This window comes from Psammomys obesus, unplaced genomic scaffold (assembly GCF_907164565.1).
Source record: "Psammomys obesus unplaced genomic scaffold, mPsaObe1.curated_primary_1811, whole genome shotgun sequence".
NCBI classification, from domain to species: Eukaryota; Metazoa; Chordata; class Mammalia; order Rodentia; family Muridae; genus Psammomys; species Psammomys obesus.
In genome coordinates this window covers 2080747-2097881 of record NW_026592509.1, presented here as the reverse complement: position 1 = coordinate 2097881, position 17135 = coordinate 2080747, and the positions used below count along the sequence as shown (strand labels likewise).

General features: G+C 51.8%; 1 protein-coding gene across 2 annotated transcripts; it reads right to left on the bottom strand.

The window, feature by feature from the left end:
• Positions 1-10653: 10653 nt before the first annotated feature.
• Positions 10654-17097, bottom strand: Emc10 (ER membrane protein complex subunit 10). 2 transcript variants are annotated; one of them, XM_055613583.1, is made up of 8 exons: positions 16921-17097; positions 15507-15579; positions 13834-13943; positions 13092-13196; positions 12659-12840; positions 12470-12563; positions 11703-11790; positions 10654-11524 (listed from the first exon to the last, which is right to left on the bottom strand). In XM_055613583.1, exons 1-8 carry the CDS (start codon positions 17032-17034, stop codon positions 11247-11249), a joined length of 1044 nt encoding a protein of 347 aa, XP_055469558.1. In that variant the 5' UTR covers positions 17035-17097; the 3' UTR covers positions 10654-11246. The 2 variants fall into 2 exon arrangements, with proteins under 2 accessions (XP_055469558.1, XP_055469559.1); XM_055613584.1 differs by lacking the exon at positions 11703-11790.
• Positions 17098-17135: the final 38 nt, after the last annotated feature.

The window sequence follows — 17135 nt, the reverse complement described above, 5'->3', positions numbered from 1 at the left end:
CTTCTATCTTGTCATCTATTTTCTACTCCTTTCTCCTTCTCATTCTTCTGCATATCCACCTACTCTCCCTTCTTCATCCATCTTCCATCTCCTTCACCTTTCCCCTCTCCCTCCATCTTTCTTGTCCTTCATCTCTTCCTCTCTTCCATTTCACTTTTTTCTCCTTGCTTCTTCATCCCCCTCATCTTGTAGTCTTTCCCTCCTTCCTACTTCTCTGCTTCTTCTTTCCCCTCTCTCCTACCCCTTTTCATTTCCCATCCTCTCACTCTTCTCCTCCTTCTTCAACCTCCTTTCATCGTTGGTTTTCCTGTGTCCTGCTCCTGTTCCTTGCTTCTCAATTTCTACTCTTCTCTTCATCTTCTTAGTCCTCATTCCACCCACATCACTTCTTCCTGCACCTCCTTCTGTTCTTCTATTCCCCCTTATTTACCTTCCATTGCTCACACCTCCTTCTCTTGCTCCTCCTCTTCCTCCTGCTTCTTCTTTCTCCATCCTTCCCAGCCCTGCTCTTCCTCTTCTTTTATGAGTTATCTACCTCCTCATTGTTCATCCTCCCTCCTCCTATCCTTTTTCCTTCATCTTCCCACATCCCACCTCTTCCACTTCCTGTCCTACCATTTTCTCCTTCCCTTACTGATCCCTCAATTTCCCCTTGTATTCACCTTCCTTCTTTTCATCCTCTTTTCTCACCTTCACCTTCTTTTCCAGCTTTTTCCTCATTCTACCTCTATGGTTCCTTCTCTTCTTTGCCCTCTCCAGTCTTTTTCTCCCTATCCTCTTATTCTGTTTCCTCACTCCTCTTTTCCTTCCTCTGCCTCTTCACTTTCCTCTTTTTCTTCATCATTTTCTTGCCATTTCCTAAAATCTTCCTCTTCCTCCTTCCTCAGCTCTCTTCTTCTTTCCTGTGGTCTATTTCACCCTTCCTTCTCCTATTTCTCTTGTTTCTTGTCCCCCTCCACTTTCTCTTCTCACCCTCTCACTATATCTCCTCTTTTTCTCCTGCTCTTCTCCCATCTCCTTTTAATCTTCATTAATCTTTCTCCTACTACCCTTTTTCATCCTAGTCACTCCCCTACACTTCCAAGTATATTCTCTTCTCCTTTCCTCTTTAAATCCCATCTCCTTTCTAGCTCATTCCCCTATTCCTAATCTTCTCTGAAATCTTTCTCCTCTCTACTTATTTCTTTCTTCTTATCCTCCTTGCCTTCTTCTGAAAACTCCAGTTCTTTCTTCCCATCCTGTTTCTCTTTCTTCTACAGTCATTACTTTCTTCATCCTTATTCTTTAATTTTCTTTCTTATTCCATCCTTCCACTCCCTCTTCCTCTTCTACTTTTCATTTTCCTTGTGTTCTTGCTTCACCTCATCTCCTACTCTGTCTTCTCTTTTCAACACTCTCTCTTCTACATTCTCCTCTTCTCCTGTACAACCCTCTATATAACCCTTCAGTATTATTTCCTTCCCTGTTTTTCTTCTTCCTCCATCTAATCCTCTCCTGCCTTCCTGTTCTTCCTCTATTCCTTTTTTCTCTTTTCCATTAATTCAACTCTTCTTTTTCCTTCTTTCCCCCCAATTTCTCTTTCTTCCTGCTCTCTCTTCATTACTTCTAATATCCACCTTCATCCCCCTTACTCTTCATTCTCCTCTTCTGCCCTTTATTTTCCTTCAATAACTCTACATGCATCTCTATAGTCTTCAACACATTCTCTACCTTCTCTTTCCCCTTTCCTCCTCTATCTCCTTCTTTTTGTTCTTTCTTATGCTTTGGTTCCCTTCACAGCGTCTTGTCCAGTCTCTCCTGCTGCTCTTCCTTCTCTCTGGCATCTCCTATTATCCCTGCTTTTGTTTCTCCTAATATTGTTACTCCTTCAGCTCCATCCCCTCCTTTTCTCCTTTCCCTCCTTTAACTACTCTATTTCTTCCTCTTCCTTCCCCTCTTCCATTTCCTCTAGTTCCTCCTCTTCCTCTTTTCCTTCTCTCTCTCTCTTTTTTAAGATTTATTACATATACAGTGTTCTGCCTGCATATGTGCCTGCCCACAAGATCACATTAGAGATGGTAGTGAACCACCATGTAGGTGCTGGGAATTGAACTCAGAACCTCTGGAAGAGCAGACAGTGCTCTTAACCTTTGAGCCACCTTTCCAGCCCCCCCACTTCTCATCTTTTCTATACCCTCCTCTATACCCTCCTTCCCTCCTCCATCTCCTCTACCCCTTCCTCTTTCCCTTCACTTTCTACATCACATCCATAAACCTTCCTCTCCTCTAACTCCTTTACCCCTTTCTCTGCTCCCCTTCTCTATCTGTTCTCTATCTTCTCTATCCCTTCTTCTTATCTCTATCCCCCTTTCATATCTCTTCTCCAACTACTCTTCTTTCTGTCTACCATCTTTCCCTCCTCCCTCTCCTCTATCCCCTCCTCTCTCTTCCTTTGTTCCTCTAGCTCCTTCTCTGCTTCCTCTCCTTCAACTTCTCTATTTTCTCTTCATCTGCTTCCACCTTTATCTTCTCTATCCTCTTCTTCCTTTATCTCATCTATTCCTCCTTTACATTTGCACTCCTCAACCTCCTTTATCCCATTATCTACCTTCTTTCCCTCCTTAATCTCATCTATCCCCCTCTCCTTTCCCTCCTCTATCTCTATTCCCTTCTTTCCTCTTCCTCTCCTCCATCATTTTTCTTCTCCTCCCTCTCCTCCACCTTGTGTATCCTTTTTCCTTCCCCTTCTCTTTCTCCTCCTACCTTTTCTCCTCTATCTGCTCTATCCCTGCTGTTCCACTGCTCCCTCCTCAATTTCCTGGCTCCTTTTTCTCCTTCTACCCTACCTTCTCATCCTTAGCCTTGTCTTCCTCATTTCTCTTCTCCTTCTCCTCATCCCTAGCCTCCCTGCACATTGTCCTCTTCCTCCATCTTTTTTCTCCTCCCCCTCCTTTTTGTCTCCAGTCCTCCCTCATGCTTTCTCCTTCCTCCTCCTCACACTTCATTCTCTTCTTCATTCTCTGCCCTTCTTTCCCTTTTCTTCTGTTGCCCCTCCTTTCCCTCCATGCTCTTTTGTTTCTAACATCTCGTTTCCTATTTTTCGCCTTCTTTTCTAGTGCCTTCTACCACCTCCACCCCATTTCTTTCAACTCCTTCTTCTTTCTCCCTTCCTGCCATAATCTCTCCTTTTTTTCCCCCATCTTGCTCTTTGCTTCCTCTTTTCTCCTTAATCTTGATCTTCACTGGAGTCCTCCTCTCCACCTCCTTCAAGTCACTCACCTTTCTTTTTTTTACAACTGCTCTGTCCTGTTCCTAGCCCTTTCCTCCTGTGCCTCCTTTTGTCTTCATCTTTCTCCTTTCCCACCATCTCTTCCACCTTCCATCTCTCTACCCCTTCTCTCCTCCTCCCAACTCATTCTACTCTGCAATCTGCTCCACCATCACCTTCCAATCCTCTGCTTCACTTTCTCTTCCTATCTCTTCCTCCTTTCTTCTCCTTTGCCTTCTGTTCCTTCTCTTCCTCCCCTCTCATTTCCTATGGCACCTTCATACTTTTCTTTATCCCTTATTCTTTTTGTTCTTGTTGTCATTCTTTCTGTTCATCTTCTTCCTGTTGTTCTTTCTTCTCCTCTTCCTTCTCTTCTTCTCTTCTTCTGATTTTTCAAGACAGAATTTTTCTGTGCAGCCCTGACTGCCCTGAAACTAACTCTGTAGACCAAACTGGTCTGGAACTCAGAAACCTGCCTGTCTCTGCCTCCTGAGTGCTGGGATATTTCAGTTTCCTGGCTCCTTTTTGATCTGTCCTCCTGTTTTTACTTCTTACCTGTTTTCAGTCTTTTCCCCTTTCTCTCTGGACCCTTTCCTCTGACCGGTGATGGGCCCCTAGTTTCAGAAGACATGAGGGCAGGATACCCAGGGCCTGATGTCCTCCTGAGCCCCTCCCCACAGTGCAGACTCCTGTCTATCTGTGGGTCCTGTTCTGGGGGCATGAGGAATATAAGCAAGAGTGGTCAGTACACTTAGCTCCCCTATCTCCTCCACCTGCCAGTTCTTCCTTGTTCTTTTCTTCGTTCCCACCTCCTTACCTTCCCTTGCCTTCCCGTTCTTCCTCTCTGGAGCTCTCTGTCCTGTTTCTTTCCCATCCTTGCCCTCACTGTTCTGAAATCTTTTGCTTTCCATCGTTGCACTCTTTCTTCCTCATTTTCTCTACAACCCAGATTCTCCCACCAGCACTATAACATCATCCCTCCATCCTGTCGTTTCTTTCCTCACTTAAACCTATAAGCGGCCTCTTCTCCCTTCGCATCTCTGCTGTTTATCTTCCTTGACCATTTCACTCCCTCCTTCTTATCTTTGCTTTCCAGTCTCTCCTCCCTTTAGATCTATTCTGATACACGGTGCTATCATTCCTCCCTGCTACTGGCTCACCCCTTCTCTCTGGGGGTCCCTCAAGGTACTCTCCTCAGTCCCTCTCATTCCTGTGATCCTCCTTCTGGTTTTCCCTCCTCTCTTTTTCACACTCTCTTATCACCTTTCTCTGTCTCTATGTGTGTGGGGGTGTAAGACAGAGGTCAACCTTAGGTGTCAGCTTTTTAAACTTTTTTTTTTTTTTTAGCGTGTGTGTGTGTGTGTGTGTTATTCATCTATGAGTACATGTGTTTGGAGCTAAGTCAACATCCGGTGTTATCTCTATTGTTCTCCACCTTAATTTTTGAAACAAAGTCTCTTCACTGAACCTGCAACTTGCTGCTTTCGTGAGTTTGGCCAGCCAGCAAGCGCTGGAAATCCGCCGTGCTCCACACCTCCCCTGCACCGGTTACAGGCACATGACACTGTAACAGCTGTTGTATGGGTCTGGAACTCAAACTTGGCTCTTCCTGCTTGCACAAGTTCTTCACCAACAAACCTGTTTCCCCTTTTGTTTTCTTCCTTTCTCCTGTCCTTTGCCCTCTCTCCTTCCTCTTACCTTCCCTTTTATTCCCTTTCTCCTCTATACTCTCCCTCCCTGCCTTCTCCCCCAGTTCTCAACCCTAAGGACCTCTAAGAGGGCTCCTCTCCTGCTGTCTCCAGCCCCCTGCCCCGGTACTGTGAGGCCCCCAGACCTTGAAAGGGAGCTGAGACACCAGTGTCCACAGAAAGTTATGGCAGGAGGCTGATCACCAGGAGCATGGCAACCACATTATAGTCCAGTGTGGGGATGGGTTTTGTGACCTCTTTCTTTTTTCTGTTTGTCCTGGACATTGGACACTGCCTGGAAGAATCAGACCCTGGAAGCAGGAAGTGAAGGATCAGCTTAGGAAGAGAGAGAGCTGCCTACAGACACATGTAAGTGACTCGGCCAGAACAGCATGGGATCCTGGGTTGGTCCAGGATATGTTCTGGGACTAGGGATGAGTGGTAAGGCTGCTCTGTCTCCTGCTTCCACCCTCTTCAGGCATCAGCAATGAAAGACCTCAGCTGCCTTCAGTGTTCCAGATGAAAACATCTGTGCACCACCTGCGGGACACTGAAGACCAGCACCTGCACCGGCCACCTGTGTGTTGGGAAAGGAGCCAATGGGACCCGCCTGCCGGCACAGAGTGCAGCTGCAACCCAGCTGTATTAGGCACTGAAAACTGTTCCCAGTAGCGAACAGTTGGGGTGAAGGGACTGTGGGAAATTCTGTAGAAATGAACATTTTTACTCCTAACACAAATATTCTCAGCAATTGTTTGTTTGCTTGTTTGTCTGAGACAGGGTCTCATGCCAACCAGGTTGGCCTTGAACTCCCTATGTAGCCAAGGCTGACCTTGATCCTGATCCTCCTGCTTCCACATCTTGGGTGCTGGAATTACAAGTCTGTGCTTGGCTTCAATCAGATTCTGACTATGGTGTCTCACACCTCTGAGTCTCACTCACACTGAGTCACTCAACAGTACTGTTTGTATCCCAGGGGAGTGAATCCAGGTGTACCGGGGAATAGAACGGAAAGCAGGTCTTTGATTTTGCAAACCTGCCGCAGATCTGTGCACAATCCATCATTTTGCTAAGCGGAAGATGGGTGCAAGCTATGGTGGGTGTTTCAGTTAGGGTTTCTATTGCCATGACCAAAAGCAAGTTGGGGAGGAAAGTTTATTTGGCTGTTGGTCTGATGCTTGTATTTTGATGCTAATTACTGGCCCTCAAGATCTGGTTACTGCCTAGATAAACCTATCCTTCTTTCGTAAACCTGCCTAAGACATTATACCTCATTGGTTGATTAAAGGCCTTAAGCCTGGGCAGGGCAGAATGGAGTAGGTGCGGCTACAGTTCCTGGGCTTTGGGTTCAAGAGAACCCAAAGATACAGGGAGACAGGAGAGAGAAGGAAGGATAACAGAAAGGGTTATCATGGAGAAGAAAACACGTGAGCTGGGAGGAAGGACTCCAAGGATGGCATGGATGGGGGGAAAAAAAAACACCAAATAAAAGCAAGTATTTATAAGAGTGTGGATGGCATGCCAGTTAAGGATGATTAAGCGGGATGGCAGTGGAGGGGGGCTGGGAGGTGGATGGTGAGGTTACTGAGACTGTGTAGATTTTATTATCTGGACAGCCAAGGTGTTTTAAGGCAACTGTAAAATTTAGCAGGTCTGTGTTTTATGAATTGTGATACTGGGTTAAGTAATACCGCCGTAATGATTATAGGACTAGGAATAATAAACATAGCCCAACACTCATTTTTAGCTGCAATGACGTTTGGCTTACACTTCCACATTGTAGCCCATCACTGAAGGAAGTCAGGACAGGAACTCAAACAGGGCAGGAACCTGGAGGCAGGAGCTGATGCAGAGGGCATGGAAGGTGCTGCTCGCTGGTGTGCCCACCATGGCCTGCTGAACCTGCGTTCTTATAGATCTAGGACCACCAGCCTAGGGCCGCACTGCCCACAGCACAGTCCTCTCACGTCCATCACTAACGAGAGTGCAGCTGAGCAGTGGCGACAGGCGTTTAATCCTGGAACTCAGGAAGCCAAGGCAGGAGGATCTCTGAGTTGGAGGCCAGCTTGGTCTACAGAGTTCCAGGACAGCCAGGAATACAAAGAGAAACCCTGTCTCAAAGGAGGAGGAAGGAAGGAAGGATGGAGGGAAAGAAGGCAGGCAGGCAGGCAGAGGCACCTGTCAATTGAAGTTCCCTGCTTTCGGATGACTCTAGCTTGTTTCTAGTTGATATAAAACTAGCCAGGACAGCAGTGGGGGGAGGGGCTTAGAAGTCCAAGAATGGCCCCCTGTTTCTGTCATTGTTCCCCTGGGTAATCAGAAGCTCCCCAAAATCCAGCAGCTACAATGGACAGCAGAGTCACACACAATATTAAAGTAGCTGAGGACAGCTTAAGTGCCAGCCAGAGGCTCTAGAAGCTGGGAAGGGGACACTTTCTGGGGAACAGAGAAGCGCACCCATGGATAGGGCAAGGAATGAGGGGTAATCCACCCCTGAGCTACCTTCATCTTATGTACAAGGCCAGCAAGCTGGGGAGATCCAGGAGAGGACCAAGGGCTGAGCTAGGACCACATCAGTGGTATGGCAGGAGGTGGCAGAGGGATGGGGGTGCAGAGTTTAAGAAGCCTGGGCATCAAATGCTAGGCCAGAGTGAAGTGGGCTGGGATTTTTGTCCTGTGGGTGCTGGAAGCCTTGGGAAAGCAGCAATGCTGTCATCTCTGGTATTAGAAGCCCAGGATGGAATGGGCAGTGGGTGGGGAATGCCATGGATGGGAAGGCCAGGGAGAAGGCTGGACTGAAGGTCCAGGAGGGACTGGATAAAGATCTGGGAGGGGGTCTTGCATAGGGCTCCCTCTAGGGCAGCCGGGGAGACAGGGTGGGGTGGGCGCTGGTGCCAAGCAGGGCTGTCCTGAGACTGGACCAGTGACAGCATTTCCAGAAGTCCAGAAGCCACCGTGCAGGGGCCAAGGCGCAGACAGCTCGGTGGCAGATAAGGCTGCAGTCTGGAGGACCCAGGAACTATCAGGGAGGCAAGGCTGCTGGAACCACTGGGGGAGTGTGGCTGAAGCAGGCTCGCAATCGGGCAGCACAAGTAAGCGTGCGTATGTGCCACGCAGGTTCAGATCTCACCCAGCGAGTCATCTGGCCCAGCGCCCTGAAGATAGCATGTGGTAAGGAAACATGCAGGTGCACAGGGCTCCTGCAGCACTGGCCGAGCATGCCCAGAGTCATCTGTGACTGTCTGCCAACAAAGCAAGCTACAGGCTTTTGCAAGACCATCCGCTGTTGCTGTTTGTGCTGGTGGCAGCTGCCTCCCACAGGACTGCAGAGACGGGGAGAGTGCGGAGCTGTGTGTGGCGCTACAGAGTCCCAATCCCTGGACAGCCCGGGCAGCGGCCTCTCAAGGCACCAGTAGGAACTGTGAGTGTAGCTAGGACGGGGCCCAGGGAGCCCGACTGATGCGGCAGCTAGAACACAGGAGCACTGGCTGCAAACAACCCGGAGGGAAGGGAAAGCCCCAGGTAGACACCACAGAGGCGTCCGCTGGGAAGACAAATCTGTCATCACTAGAACCTGCAAGGGAGGTCAGGGGACAACTTGAGGAAGTCGCTTATCTACCTCCACCACACGCCTCTCAGGGCTGAACTCAGGTCATCAGCGTTAGTGGCACCCTACCTGCGGAGCTATCCCACCAGCCCCAAACACGGGCGCATCTCCCACACCTGCCCACCCAGCCTGTCTCCCTCCCTCTCCTGTTATGCATTGTCCTTCTGGGTAATTTCACTTCTGATGATCTCTATGCAGTCTAGGAACCACAAATGAGAAGCTACATGATGTGCTTCTCAGCCAGGCTTAATTCATTTACACCAGCACCTTAGGTGCATCCATTTTCCTTTAAACAAGGCTTCATTCTTTGACTGAGAACTCCACTGTGTCTATTTATGTTTTCTCACCCACGTCCGTCATTGGTCACCAAGGATAATTCCACGATCTGCAGTCACTGGTGTAGGAGCTCCTCTGTGGAATGCCAACTGCCAGGACTTGAGAGGCGGGTCAGACCTAGCTGAAACCCTGTGGGCATTCTTCATCTTTGCTGTCTGTCAAGCTTTGAGGGAGACTACTCATTTCATGAGCTCACTACCCATTAAGCTGCTTTTAGTCTTAATTCTTTATATAGTCGGGATTATGTGGCAGTGCTGGAAACAGAACCCAGAACCTTCCTTACATATACTGGGCAAGTATCTGACCACCAAGCTACACCGCAGCTCAGAAGGTAACACCCTAAATTAGACAAAGCGTTGACATCTGCATAGCAAGTCTTCCAGAAAAAAATATTCTGGGCCTCTGTAGCAATCAAGAAATAGGTCAGCACAGAATGAAGACAGGAAGCCTAGCTTCGGCAGCTGTCATTCTCCTGGTCACCACGGAAGCTGGTGGGGTGCTGGGCCACCATTCCATGCAATAACTGTTAACTTCCAGGAATAGCAAGGGGATGAGGACCAGCCAAACCCCTGGGACCAAGGCCTTCTGTCACACTATGGTGGGTAGGGTCTGAGTACACACTGACAAGGGAGAGAGGCTGAGGACACGGAGGCTCGGGACAGTGGTGGGCATCACAAGGGAATGCCACTGTGAGCTGATGTTGAGATGGCAGGCCTTCCTGAGGTTCCCTGTTGCTGAACGGGTGAGACAGCTGACATTGTGCCAAACTGAAAAGCCCACACCTGGGTTTGGCCTGAGGGGAAGCTTTGGGAGGCCTTCATGAGACTGCAACACTGTGTCATGGTGCGAAGGTGAAATATCCCAGGCACTCATGTCCCAGCCGGTGCTGTTCAGAGGGGCTGCAGAACCCAGCTGGAGAAAGCAGACCTGGAAGGGGGGCCTTCGCAGGTGCTGCCTGACCCAGACTGTTTCCCTCGGCTTCCTGTCTACCATGATGAGCGGCCTCCATCACAGTCTGGCTTGCATGGACTAGAAAGCAACCCTGTGAGGCCAACCCAAGGAGCCAACCCTGTAAAGCCATGGGCCTAGCCAGTCCGTCCTCCCTTCGGCTGCTACAGTCACTAGACTGAGGAAGCTGAACTCACAGGGCAGGTTCAAAGTGCAGAGAACAGCCTTGGTTTTGGTTTTGTCGTTCTGGAGGCAAGAGTCTCACATAGCTCAGAGTGGCTTCAAACTTGCTAAATAGCCAAGCAACAAATACCTTGAACTTGTGATCCTCCTGCCTCTACTCCCTGAATGCTGCTGAGGAGTATGTGCCACAATGCACAGCCACTTCGGCACTGCTGGGGGTGAGGAAAACACTATCAACTGAAGTTCTTCGGGACGATGTCTGGCTATGTGCCTCAGGCAGCAACTGGGATGTTGGGATTCCAAATGACAAAGAATGCACTAACACATAAGCCCGGGTTACACGCTGGCCTCTCAGTGAGGGCCAGGCCCCAGGGCAGCCCTCGAGAACGAGGGGGTTGACAGGAGCCTGTGCCGCTGCCGTGCCTGCAAGTGTACACGCACCGGGAATAAACAGATGTGCCAGGAGGGCCAGGGACCAGCCTCTTCCTCCAGTCCGAAGGTGGCCTTGCTCACAGAGACTTCCCTCTGCCCCAGGAACGCCTCTGTAACGTGTCCTAAGAAAGTCATTCAAACATACTCCAGGCAAGTGACAACAGCCACGGGGACTACTTACAACCACAGAAGGCAGGAAGCAAGCTGAACGGTGGCTGTTTAGGGAACAGTTTAATCAACCGCCACACAACACGGCTGAGGCTGCACAGCAATCCCCATGCCACGGCCACGCACGTGCAAGAGCACGACCATGCCGAGCAGCTAGTTCAAAACTGGCTTTCCAAATGTGCACACACGTAGCTAGAGTGTGCACTCACAAAAGACAGACTAACAGCGAGGCCCACAATCCTCTCCCAGTGATGTACCCAGGGCGGACTATCCAGAGACACAAAGGGTAGCCATGGAGGCCACTGAGGTGTTCTGGGGCTCCAGCGAGGCGGCAAGGAGCACAGGATGCCACGTAAAGAGTGGGCTGGAGGCAGACCCAGCCACTAGCAGCAGGGGCCTCCTGGTCACATTTCCTTGGCAAAGAGCCTGGGCGTGATAGTGAGGGATGCACGGGGGTCTGGGGGTAAAGGCACAGAGGCTGGAGAGAGCTTGGCATGTTCCCAAACTGTATGGTGGGTGGGGGGAAGGGGCAAGGCTGGCGGGTATCTAGCAGAGGGACCCAGTGCCACAGGGTGGGACATATCTGTACAGCGAGCCAGTGGGCCTGAGGTGGCTACAAGGAGGTGCAGCCCAGCTCTCAGTCAACAGGGACACAGAGGGGCTCAGGGAGAGAATGAGGGACCTGCAAGAAGGCTAGAGGGCTCATGGGAAGAGACAGTCTTCCATGTTCATGCAATAGGGAGATGGAGAGACGTGAACTCCTTCTTGGGCTGACTAAGGACAAGAGGCTCTGGGGGCTCTGGGAGGCACAGCTGCTCACCGACCGCTGCCCCCGCCCCCACCGCCGCCCTGGCCCCCGGCGTCTGGCGCTCCTGACATCATGAGGAACAGCACAACTGGAATGATATACATCCACTGCGGGCAAAACAGGACAAAGAGACAGACAGAGAGGAAGGGAGGTAAGCGATGAGGCTGGCCTGGGGCAGGGGTCATGGAGGGCAGGGGCTGGGTCCCCTAGTCACTACAGGCAGGGCCAGGGCAGGGGCAGAGGGGACGGGCAGAGGGCAAGGCAGGCAGGGATCTGGGTCCTCACTTAGGCCTCCGTTGGCGCTGGTGCAGGCCCTGGGGCAGCAGGACGCAGGGCTGTGAGCAACACGGCCCCCCCCCAGGATGAGGTGCCACTGAGGAGGGAGGGAGGCAGGTCAGCAGCCTGGCCATGGCAAGGGCCAGCCCTCAAGGAAGTGCAGAGTCGCAAGGGCTGAGGTTTGCCAGGCCTCAGTCCCTACAGCAGGGGCTTCTGAGGCCCCTACGGGGCTGGCCTCAGCACCCTCCCACCTCTCCCTTGAGCGATGCTGGCCTTGCTGGGTCCTCACCTTGTTGGGGCTGGCACAAGCTTCCAGCCTCAAGGGATGGTAGACTACGGGCCACTGGCTCCGCACCGCAGCCCCATTTAGGAGCCTGGGTGTAGAGAGCTCAGGCCGCAGGCCGCCCTCCCCGGCTCCTCCGCACCTCCACCTGCGCCCCTGCACCTACTCCAGTGCAACCTGCCTCCAGGTCCTGGGCCTCCCATGGCTTCACCCATTCAAACTCCTTCAATTCTCTGGACACCGGGCTACCCCTTCCCTCCTGGCCCTCCTGCATGTGTGCCCACAGCTTTCCTGTCCACGCCCAGCTACATTACATACCACTTTGCTCCCAACCTGGGATGTCTGTGCCTGCAGATTCCCCAGCCCGGCCTAGGCGGTTGGCTTCTAGAGCCACTCAGCCCCAGACAGCTCAGGTGGGTCCACAGCCCTCAGCCTCCCACCAGAGGGACATACACAGGCTACCCGCATGGGGGGGTCAAGGAGCCACACTCACATATTTGGCAAAGAACGACTTCTGCTCCTGAGGGTTCTTGGCCTTCTGGGCCTGCTCCATCTCCAGGCGCTCAATGAAGGCCGCAGTCTCAGGGCTAAACACACAAGGGAAGGAACAAGGTGAGGGGCAGAGCCCCAGCACCAGGGCACCTGGGACAGCCAGTGGCCCCGGCCTCCCTCCAGCTCTTACCCCGGGGCGGTGCCTGGAGGCCGCAGCTGCACAGTAGTATTGAACAGCTCCAGGTCCTCGTCTTCCACCTCGGAGCCCCGGCAGCCCCCAGGGTACACTACCACTGACAGGCCCACCACGTTGCCAGCCACATCCACATGCAAAGTCAGCTGGTCAGAGAGGTGGGACTCCACCAGGGAGCACTGTGGGAGATGGGGGGGGGGCGTCAGGGAGCCACTGGGCTCTGCCGCACTCCCCCACTGATGCACAAGCACACTCCAGAGCCTGCACCCCATCTGTAGGCCCCTTGGACCATCACCAACTACAGGAGTTGAAGCTGAACAGTTCCTCAGGGCTCCCCCTCACCCCCCCCCCCCCGTGAGGGGCTCCATGAAGACTGGGGAGAGTGAGGCGGGACGGAGAAGGCCTATCTACGCCCTCATCGGTAACTTACCGCTGGAACAAAGGAGGACACGAAGCCACCAGCTTCTGAACCATCAAGTGCCCCAGGCCTCCTTGGCACCCGGACCCTGTAGAGGCCATTGACAGCAGCTACATCCTGCAGGTATGCAGAGCCCCGTGAACTGGAGTGCCAGCCACCATGCTGAGCAGGAGAAAGCTCCCCCAGCCTTGCCCTCACACACCTCCCACAACCCCTGGCCGACAAGAGTCTGCCCACGGGGGCGGCCGGGCAACCAAGGGAGGATAAAATAGCTGGGCTGCCCTAGCCCTGGCAGAAGAGCCACCTAAGATATCAGTGCCACATCAGCAGCAGTGTGCATCCAAGCACTCCTCAGCCTCCACCCAGCCACACCCGGCCCCCACCCCACACACACCTAAACACAGCGGCTGCAAGTGGCTGTCTGTGGGGGGGCAGCTAGGACAGAGAATCCCATGTAGACCAGGCAGAGAGGCAGACAGCAGGCCTCTTGCTGCCTTTCTGCACACAGAAGGCACCCAGGCACGGGGCCACTCCAGCAAGGCAAGTTTCCCTGCCACCTCACACTGGGCAGAAGTAAAACTGCAACATGGCAGCTTCTGGAGGGAGCAAGGACAGAGCCCACCGCAGACAAGGCTGAGACTTGAAAGGAGCCTCCTGTCTACTGACAGCTGCCATGGGCTTTCTCTTCCAAAGTCAGGAAGAGGAGGGGTGGCTGAGCTAAGTGCCAAGCCCATTCAGTCACAGGGGGCCTCACCCGGAGCCGGCCCCGCTCCTCCTCGCTGAGCTGCCGCTGTGTCACCGACAAGGTGCCATCTTGCTGGTTCCAGTGCAGTGAGCCACGCTTCTGGAAGTTGGCTCCATCACCTGTGGGGAACTGGGCTCAGTTATAATCGCCTACAGCATGACCTTCCCTAGCTCAGTGACAGGAGGCTTCTTCACCTATCTATTTGCTGCCCCAAAGGACAGCCCGGCCTGAGGCTCCGAAGGCCTGCACTGCCTTGACAAGATGACTCTGGAATGGCTAGAGAAACTCAGAGGGCCAACAGGGGCCTGAATGTCACAAGTGCCTGGCGCCTGATTCAATTAAGGGGCTGTGGGCAAAGCTGATAGCCCCTTTAGTCAGGCAGATGTTGCAGGGGGCCCCGCGCTGCCTTCCCTGAGAGAGGGGGCCTGTGGTGCTGCCCAGACCTCTTTGCAGCAAAATGGGCCAATGCTCCACCAATGCCTACAGGACTAGCAAGGCAGGACACAGGTCAGACGTTAGAGAAGTCTACTCTGACATTCCTTCTCCAGCTGACTGGGTCTGGAGTTGCTCCTATAGGTCTGGGGGCAAGGAGACAATTATATACACCTATACACACCCAGAGAGACGCTATATACACACAAACACGTATGTGTGTGTGTGTATAACACACATATATATATATGTAGGCATACGTGTGCACACAGATCTATACGTGTGATGTTAACTTGTATTCAGTTTCTGTAAAAGGAAACTATTGGAGCAAAGCAATAGTACAGATTATAGATGGAGATCCTGGTCAAAACAGAAAGCTGGCCACATGGTTAAAAGTAGTCAGGGCCTCTGAAGACTAGTTTTAATTGTCAAGTTGACACAATCTAGAATCACCAGGAAAGATTGGCAATGAGGGACTGTCTAGATCAAGTAGGGTTGTAGGTGTATCTGCGGGAGAATGTCTTGATGCCATTCACTGAGGGAGGAAGGCCCACCTACTGCGGGCTTGGGCTTGGGCCCTGAACTGTGTTAAGTAAAGAGAGGGGCTGAGCACAAGCGAGCACGTGTGCATTAGATTTCCCTGCTCTGGACTGCCAGCTGTTTGACGTTCCCGATCTGACCCCTACTATGATGACCCATGACCGGAATTATGAAAGAAAACTTTAAGGTGAAAACCACAAAAAGACCTTCAATATCTATATAAGCAAGCAAAAACTGGTCAGTTCTGCCAGGTTAGGGGGTTAAGGCAACTCAGCCAATCTTTGGGTATCTGTGTAGACAAGTTACAGAAGCCAAAAGACCAACGAGTCACATTGTAATAAGTAGACAGTCACAGCTGTACCTTTTTAGGGTCAAGTTTACTGGGAACCTTCCAGGCACTAGAGTTGATGCAGATGGGCGCCTGGGCCATCGTACATGTACATTTATCATAAGCACATGTAGACATGCGACCACACATGTGTAGATGTGTGCACACATGTACATACGTATGTGCGCAATGTATGTGTATATACAGATATACATATATGTGGGTAATTTCCATTAATGGAAGTGCAAGCCAGGTCCTTAGACAAGCCCAGCAAGCACTCAGAGTCAAGACGGGGCATCGGAAGACACCTGCTCTTCAACTGTCATTTTCTCTGCTCTCTCCTGCCACGGCGTGTGAAAAGCTGAAGTCCCAGTGAGCTCACCAATCTCGAATGAATGCTCCAGCAGCAATGCCACGGTCCCACAGCTCTCACCTTCTCGGCCATCAGCCCCAGCCTGCAGGAGAGAGAAGGGCCCCAAGTTCAGACCACTCAAGCTCTGGGTAGGGCAGAAGCCACTGACCCCAGGACAGAATGGCAGATTGAAGGACAAGCCTTGTCTTCACCCAATTACAGTTGCTTTCCCCAGGACTGACCCTCATGAATATTCATGTAGCAGATTTCCATACCACAAAAAAAAAAAAAAAAAAAAACCAACAAAGATGCTTAGCTGATACTTCTCAAGGCCCAGGTTGTTGTTTTTTTTGTTTTTTCAAAGTCTCACTGCATAGCTCAAGTTCATGATCCACTGCCTCCCAGTGCTGATACTACAGGCAAGCACCAGCTCGATCTACTCCCCAGGCCACTGCCAAGCCACAGGCACTGGCTTCCTTTGCACGTGTTAATACCCTGACCACTCGTATTGTCAAGAACTCCACCTCTCTCCAGTACAGCCTAAAACCTACACTTTTTTTTCCACGTTCTGAAACAAGAGACTGACTAAACCACTCCCAGGCTGGTCTAGACTCACCCCGCCTCAGCCTGCTGAGTGCTGGGATTACAGATAAACACCACCAGCAGCAGCTCAATTTTTTGTGTGTGGTTTTTCTTTTTTTTTTTTTTTTTTTAAGTTTTGTGGATGGGTGTTTGCTCCATGTACTGTGAACGCGTGGTGGGCCCCCAGGAACTGGAGTTAACAGTAGGTGGGTGTTAACGCCAGGTGGGTGTTAGGAATCTAACCCAGGCACTCCTGAAGAGCAACCAGTGCTCTTAACCCCCATTTCTCCAGCACCCTGTTTTTGGAGTTTTTCTGAAGCGGGGCTTTCGGTAGCCCATGCCCAAGCCTATGTGTTTGTTCTCTTGAGTTCAAGCTTCTCCTAACCAGGCACCCTACAGCACTCTGGCTCCTGCAGGACCCGGCTTCCTCTTGCATACTCAGAAGATAGGACTCCATCCCTGGAGCCCCGGCCTGCTTCTCTACCAAATCTTTATTATTTATTTATTGACTCAGGGCCTCATTATGCAGCAGGCTGGCCTGGAACTCCCTACATACTAGGCTGGTCTCCAACTCAGAAATCCACCTGTTACTGCCTTCCGAATACTGGTACTGAAAGCGCTCACCATCTTACCCACTGTTTTGTATTTTTGAGACAATCTGATGCAGCCCAAGCTGACCTCAAACTACTTGATCCTCCTGCTTCAGCCTCCCGAGCACTGAGATGAAAGGCGTGCACCACTACATTGAGCCTGGTTCTTAGTCAGCTGAGATGGCAAGCAAACCACATCCTCATGAATATTCACGATGCGGGCCCATCTAGCGCCTGCAGGAGGCCGCCCCGCCCCGCCCGCGAGCACTCACCCCGCGTGCCGCGGCCCCGGCCCGGCAGCCGCTGCCTCTGGCTCTGCTAGGAGCCCCGGCTGCCATCAACAAGAGCACTACCAGCCGGGTCAGCCCGGCACCTGCAGCATCCATACCGAGACGCTGAGAAGAGCCGAGCGCCGTAAAGCACGCTGGGAGTCTCAGAGCACATCCCAAGGCTTGTGCGCCTGCGCGCCTGCCGCGCCTGCGCACTA